The 7472-nt window shown below is 33.9% G+C and overlaps 1 protein-coding gene across 1 annotated transcript; it reads right to left on the bottom strand.

Moving 5' to 3' along the window:
* Nucleotides 1–2589: 2589 nt before the first annotated feature.
* On the bottom strand, nt 2590–3555 carry LOC308347123 (olfactory receptor 9S13-like; the record flags this gene model as incomplete). Its single annotated transcript, XM_080810268.1, has 1 exon — nt 2590–3555. The coding sequence occupies one exon, from the start codon at nt 3553–3555 to the stop codon at nt 2590–2592; it is 966 nt and encodes a 321-aa protein (XP_080666394.1).
* Nucleotides 3556–7472: the final 3917 nt, after the last annotated feature.

The following is a 7472-nucleotide window of genomic DNA, read 5'->3' as shown; positions in this document are numbered from 1 at the left end:
TCTTCTTTGTAATTTTTGAATGATATTTTTCTACTGCATAATCCAAGGAATTTTATAATTTTCCACGTTGAGGTCTTATACATCTTTTCCTGAATTATACTAAGTCCTTGATAATCTCTGATACAGATATAAATGATGTAGCCTTTTATTAAATATTTTAGTTGTTCACTACTGTTCTATCAACATGAAATTGATTTTTTTAAGATTTTATTTATTTATTTGAGAGAGAGAGAGCAGGAGTGGGGGGTAGAAGTGAGGGAGAGGGAGAAGCAAACTTGCCAATGAGCCAAAGCCCAATGCAGGGCTCGATCCCAGGATAGGAAGATCATGACCTGAGCCAAAGGCTTAACCATTTGAGCCACCCAGGCACCCCATGAAATTGATTTTTTATATTAATCCAGACATCTATATAAACACTTCCTTCATATTTTCTTTATAAATAATCATGTAAATAAACATATTTGAAGCATACATATTTTCTTTGTAAGTAATCATGTAAATGAATAAAAAATCATGTAAATGAACTGTTCATTTATTTAAGTTATAAGTAATTTAAGTTATAAGTTATAACATATAAGTTCATATACTTAATCCCTTATACTTGAAATTTCTATTTATCATCACATTGCTCTTACTAGATATAATAAGATGCTGAACTGCATCTTTTTGGGGATAATGGACATTTTGTCTGTTTCTTAATTTTTCTATTCTTAATTTTAAGAATTTTCTATTCTTAATTTTAAAGAAAATATGTCTAACATCCTCCCCTTTAGAATGTGTGTTCATTCAGTTTGTATAAATGTAATTTGACAGATTAATGAAGTTTAGTTGTTTTTCTTTAAAAAAAAAAGTTTTATTTATTTATTTGAGAGAGAGAGCATGAACAGGGAAGAGGCAGAGGAAGAGGGAGAAGTAGACCCTCCACTAAGCAGGGAGCCTGACACAGGGCTTGATCCCAGGACCCTGAGATTATGACCTGAGCTGAAGGCAGATACTTAACCGACTGAGCCATCAAGATGCCCCGAAGTTTAGTAATTTTTCTGATTTCACTGTTTTTAAAATCCTAAAATAGAGTAAAAAGTTATCAAATACTCTTTCATCTATGAGGTATTGGTTTTTACATTTAAACAACAATAAAAAGTTATCATCTAAATAAGTCAAGTACATCGGAATAAGAAACATCATCTAAAGAATCCTTAACATTAAAAGTAAACAGAAAAATTATTTATATAATGATGAAAACAAAAGTAAATTACATGGAAAATTATGTAAAAGTTTTAAATATGTCATTAAAATAAAAACAGAAAATAAAGTAACCAAGAATTCCACATATGAATTCAGAAATATATATATGCAGATATCATATTAATGAACCTAATATGTGTCTGTATTAAATTTATGAATTGTAATTTTGAATACATCTAAACAATCAGAAACTCGAAATTCTCATGGTCTGAAGTCAAAACTATGGCAAATTTAATTAAGGAATATAAATTGGAGACACCTGGGTGGCTCAGTCTGTTAAGTGTCTGCTTTCAGCTCAGGTCACAGTGCCAGGGTCCTGGGATGGAACCCCATATAAGGCTCCCTACCCTGCTCAGTGGGGAGTCTACTTCTCCCTCTCCTTCTGTCCGTCCTCCCACTTGTGCTCATGTTCTGTCTCTCAAATAAATAAATAAAATCTTTTTAAAAAAGAACATATAAAGATGAAGTTCTAAGGATTAATAATACAAAGCATAGAAAACCACAGGCATTAAAAGAATTAAATTATATTAAGATGTGATTTTATGTTCCTCCATAGCAATATTTTTTTTTCAAATCTGGAGAAAAATAAGGATTTTCAATCTATATACAGGTTGTGAAAATGATCCCAGAATATAAATAGACAGTAATGAAACCAATAAACACGAGTGATACTGGAAAGATTATCAAACATTTATTATAAGATCCCATGACAAAATAGTTTTATAGGAACCACATTTATTTGTTTATTTATTTATTCATTTTTGCTTTTTGCTTCTTGATGGAATCATTCATTTTTGGATGATGGAAGGATATTATGAAGGATATTATTAGTGTAATACTTTGTACCACTCCTTTGTATAATTTAGACAAAACTAGTAATTTACATTACCATAGCACCTTGAATTCTCATTTGCAAAGATTGGACAGTGGCAAACTTGGTTATGATTTGGAGAAAACAAAGAGCATAGTGTGTGTCTCTTTCAGCTTTCTCCTTCTCCTGATACATAGATGGATAAGTAAATACACATATTCATATATATTTGTAGATATTATATTAATAAATTGAATGTATTAATGTAGTATACTATATTTGTAAGTTGCAATTTTTCATACACCTAAATAAATAAAACATGGAGAATAAGCCTATATAATAACTAGACATCACATCGTGAAATAATTATGTAGGATTATGAAGATCTATATTGGTTTTTAGTCTTTCCTAAAGAATCTATTGATGTTATAAAAAATAAAACAAACCTTGATCTTCAAAACTTTTGAATGGCTTTCGTTGAAACTATTCTATAAAAAATTATTGAAAATACTGCTTTTAGTCTATCTGCACTTTCATAGATGGCTGGATGTCAATGAAAAGATAAATTTTTTAAACAATACTCTTTTCACAGCATTTTTCACTTCTCTGTTCCTTAGACTATAAATCAGTGGATTTAACATAGGGATGATAAGAGTATAGAACACAGCTATAATCTTGCTTTTTTCTGGTGAGGACATGGCCCCAGGCTGGGCATACATGAAGAACACAGTACCATAGAATAAACTCACCACAGTGATGTGAGAGCTGCAAGTGGAGAAAGTCTTACTCCTGCCATGGGTGGAGGGGATCTTCAAGACAGTGGATAGAATGTACACATAGGAAACCAGAATGACAGTTGTGGTGGTGATGATGATGAGGGCAGAGAGAATGAACAGCACAATCTCGTTCAAAAAAGTGTCATCACAAGAGATCTTGATCAGGGCTGGGACGTCACAGAAAAAGTGGTCCAGTCTGTTTTCTCCACAGAAACGCAAACTGAAGGTGAAACTTGTTTGTATCATGGAGTTAACGCCTCCACATATATAGGAGCCAATCACCAAATGAGCACAAGCCTGTTGAGACATACGTACAGGATAGAGGAAGGGCGAGCAAATGGCTGAGAAGCGATCATATGCCATAACGGCCAGAAGAAAGCCTTCAGTCCCAACACAGAGAGCGAAGAAAAAGAACTGTGTTGCACAGCCATTGTAGGAAATTTTCTTGTCCTTGGACAAGAAAGTATCCAGAGTTTTGGGAGCAATGACTGTGGAGTAACAGAGATCTAAATAGGACAAATTTCTGAGAAAGAAATACATAGGTGTATGAAGTTTGGAATCTATTTTAATGACAATTATCATGCTGATATTTCCCACTACAATGACCATGTAGATGAGCAAGAAGAGTAAGAATAAGAGAATCTGTATGTCTGGAGCTGTTCTGAATCCCAGTAGAATGAACTCACTCACTTCTGAGTAATTCCTATTCAGCTCTTTCTTCATAACTGAGACCTATCTGAGAAAATGAGTGGATGGTCATGAAGCCTGTGGAATGCAATGCCTTGTTAATATTTGGTTCCTGAGGTTCTCAGTGGGAGAAAAAGGATTGAGAGGTGTGCTTGACTACACATCTGACAAAACAGCCTTATTTCTTCTAATATATTTAGTATCCTTGTCATATGGGAAATGTGGATGGGCAAAGGATGCCTGGGACGAGTGATGACATCAGTCATTCTATGTCATTTGCTCCAAGCTATGGAATCACATGTACTGGGTCCAAATTTTACCTCTTTGAATCCAACAGAATCTAAGATAACTACCTGCATTTCCAATGCCTTGAAATCTTCTGTCAGATGGAAGATACTAATAATACCTCCTTTATAGAACTACTATGAAGATAACATGAGATTGAGTATGAAAAGAAACATTTACAGTTATTAGAACATCTTAAAAGCATAATAAATATTAGCAAAAAAAAAAAACTAAATCAGCAAACAAGCAGCTAAAAATTATTTTTGCATTATGAATGGCAAACTGGGTAAAAACATAGTCCTTTCCTTTCCCACCACAAGATGCGGTTAATTTGGTTCTCAAAACATTCTGCTATTTAAAAGATATTAGGAAACATGGGTTTGCTGTTTCATGAGGGAGAATGAGCATCCATCTCAAAGAAAGTCATGTGACATGATGAATCAAACTCCTCTAGGAATGCTCTGTTCAGCCTCTACTTCCTACATCATCTACTCTGAATCTCTAATCTCTGATTCTGGTATGTCCACTCTTATTGGCAGCCAAACCCCAACATGTCTTTTTCCTTTTCCTCTTAAATGCTAACATCTTAGTTATGGAAATTATTCTGTTTACATGGAGGTATTATGGTTGAAATACAAGATTAACTTCCCTAACAAGAAGTATTTTTTTTTCCTTAACTATGTTGTTAATTAGACTGAAGATATTTATGCAAATAGAGCAAAAAAAATCAATATTGCATAGGTTTTGTTGTTTGCTTTCTCAAATAACTATTCATCTTAATATCAAGCACTAAAGAGACAAAGACACACATGGATAAAATATTAATAATTTTTAAATATCAGAAAATTAAATCCAAGTGGAATAAAGGAAATTTTATAATTCTGTGGTCCATTACTTTATATAATTTCAGAACTGACAAAAAAAATTTTTCCCTAAAGGAACTTATGACAGTATTTGAAGTCACATTTTTATTTAGAAATTTACATAAAATTCAAAGTACAGTAGAGTCAGAAGTGAAACTGATTTAGCTTCTGTTGCTATTTTTGTGTATGTGGAGTCAAAATGTTTTATTAGTTAAAAGTGTGACATTTTAATTCATATAAATCCGAGTTTTAATCCATGTCCTGCTACTCACTGGCTAACTAATCTTAGGCAAATTGTTCAAATCCTACAGAGCCTCAGTTTTCTCATCAGCAAACTGTAGTTTAGAACATTTACCTCATAGGATTATTGTTATAAGGATTAAATTAAATGATGTATATAAATTAAATGAAATACGTAGCATCTGAGAAGAAAAAGTTGTTCAAATAATGAATCTGTGAAAGATTGAACTGAAAAAAAAATGTTTGCTAAGTTAAGAAAATGATCCTCAGAAAAAGTTGATTTCCAAAAACCATGTACCTTACTTGAGATCCAGCAGATTCCAAACAAGTATCATTGGAGAATTTTAATAGCTGATCATTCCATTAATAGAAGCTTTGAGAAAACTGTAGTTAATTATAAAAGTGCTTCACATTACATGTTAGACTTATTCTACTATCTGAGTACATTCAATCAGTAGTCTTCTTTTTTATTTCTAAGTCTCATGTACCTCATTTTTACTCAACTGAACTAAAAGAGAATCTTAGTTTGGGTCTTCAGTTATAACTTCAAGAAATATCTTACTCTTTATATTCTGCAAAGACAGGACTGCAAATTCCTATGTTATCTGCGATAAGTTTTACCTAGCCACATTGTTATTAAAACTGAGAAGGGAAATTAGAAATATATGTATATAAATGTGTGACGTTCTTGAAAAGTAAGAAGGCTCTGGAGGTCAATTAGGTCAGTGTTTGCCAAACTTCCCCATACCTCAGAATCAACTGGGGAGCTTTGTTTTGCTCTGCTTTTAAGACTGATTCTTAGATCATACATTATTCTTAATTAATCTGAATATGGAAAATTATCTATTAGTGAGATGAGTGTAGAGAAGCATTCATCTATATTTTAAGATTTCCAACTGACTAAAGAAATCAGTCCCTATGTAGAAGTTTGAGAATTAATTAATCTGGCCTTCTCCTTGCTTCCTGGAAGACTAGTGATTGCCTCACCCAAAGTCAATCAAAATCATCATTAATTATAAAGTTTCTTCTAAAAAGACACTCATAACCCTTCATGGCATTGTTTTACAAATACTACCTCCAGCAATTTCTATCTTTATCCAACACAAATGTGTAATAAATACAATTCATTTCTTGCTTTGCTTTTTTTTTTTTTTTAAGATTTTATGTATTTATTTGACACAGAGGGAGAGAGAGCACAAGTAGGCAGAGAGGCAGCCAGGGAGAGAGGGGGAAGCAGGCTCCCTGTTGACCAAAGAGCCCAATGCAGGGCTTGATCCTGGGACCCTGAGCTCATGACCTGAGCCAAAAGCAGAGGCTTAACCCACTGAGCCACCCAGGTGACCCTATTTCTTGTGTTTCTGATGCAATGGATGTTTCAAGTAGATCACTACAGGATTTTGTTTGTTTTATAATTTTTTAATTTTTTAATAAACATATAATATATTATTAGCCCCAGGGGTACAGGTCTGTGAATCGCCAGGTTTACACACTTCACAGAACTCTCCATAGCACATACCCTCCCCAATGTCCATAACCCCACCACCCTTTCCCTACCCTCCTCCTCCTGGCAACACTCAGTTTGTTTTGTGAGATTAAGAGTCTCTCATGGTTTGTCTCCCTCCCAATCCCATCTTGTTTCACTTATTCTTTTCCTACCCCCAAATCTCCTACATTGCATCTCCACTTTCTCATATCAGGGAGTTCATATGATAATTGTCTTTCTCTGATTTGACTTATTTCAGTAAGCATAATACCCTCCAGTTCCATCCACGTCATCGCAATTGGCAAGATGTCATTTCATTTGATGGCTGCATAGTATTCCATTGTATATATATACCACATCTTCTTTATCCATTCATCTGTTGATGGACATCTAGGTTCTTTCCATAGTTTGGCTATTGTGGACATTGCTGCTAAAACATTTGGGTGCACTTGCCCCTTCGGATCACTACATTTGAATCCTTAAGGTAAATACCCAGTAGTGCAATTGCTGGGTCGTGGGATAGCTTTTTGAGGAATCTCCATGCTGTTTTACAGAGTGGTTGCACCAGCTTGCATTCCCACCAACAGTGTAGGAGGGTTCCCCTTTCTCCGCATCCTCACCAGCATCTGTCATTTCCTGACTTGTTAATTTTAGCCATTCTGACTGGTGTGAGGTAGTATCTCATTGTGGTTTTGATTTGTATATCCCTGATGCCGAGTGATGTGAAGCACTTTTTCACATAGATCACTACTGGTTTATATAAATCAGTTTCACCCTCACTTCTAAGGCATTCCTTTACTCTCTTTACATTTCCACTCTATACATAACTTTTGTCTTGGGCTCTGAAAGACCTTTTAGAGAGTATATTTTATATATAATAAAATGTCTTGGCCTGGAATATTTGAAGAAGCTTCTGAGATTTCATGAAACCCCAATAATTTTAAATAAAATTTTGTGCATTTAAATGGCAGGTTTTATGATTTATATCAAATTCTAAAAACAACTCCCAACCTAAAGTTATTAGTAATAAAAGTTACAAGTGATACACCTACAAGTCAGGAACAACTGGACAATTAAAACAA

The sequence above is a fragment of the Martes martes genome, assembly GCF_963455335.1.
Source record: "Martes martes genome assembly, chromosome: 8".
In the NCBI taxonomy this organism is placed as follows: Eukaryota; Metazoa; Chordata; class Mammalia; order Carnivora; family Mustelidae; genus Martes; species Martes martes.
Note: the sequence above shows the minus strand (reverse complement) of the source record. Positions and strands in the feature narration are given on the sequence as shown.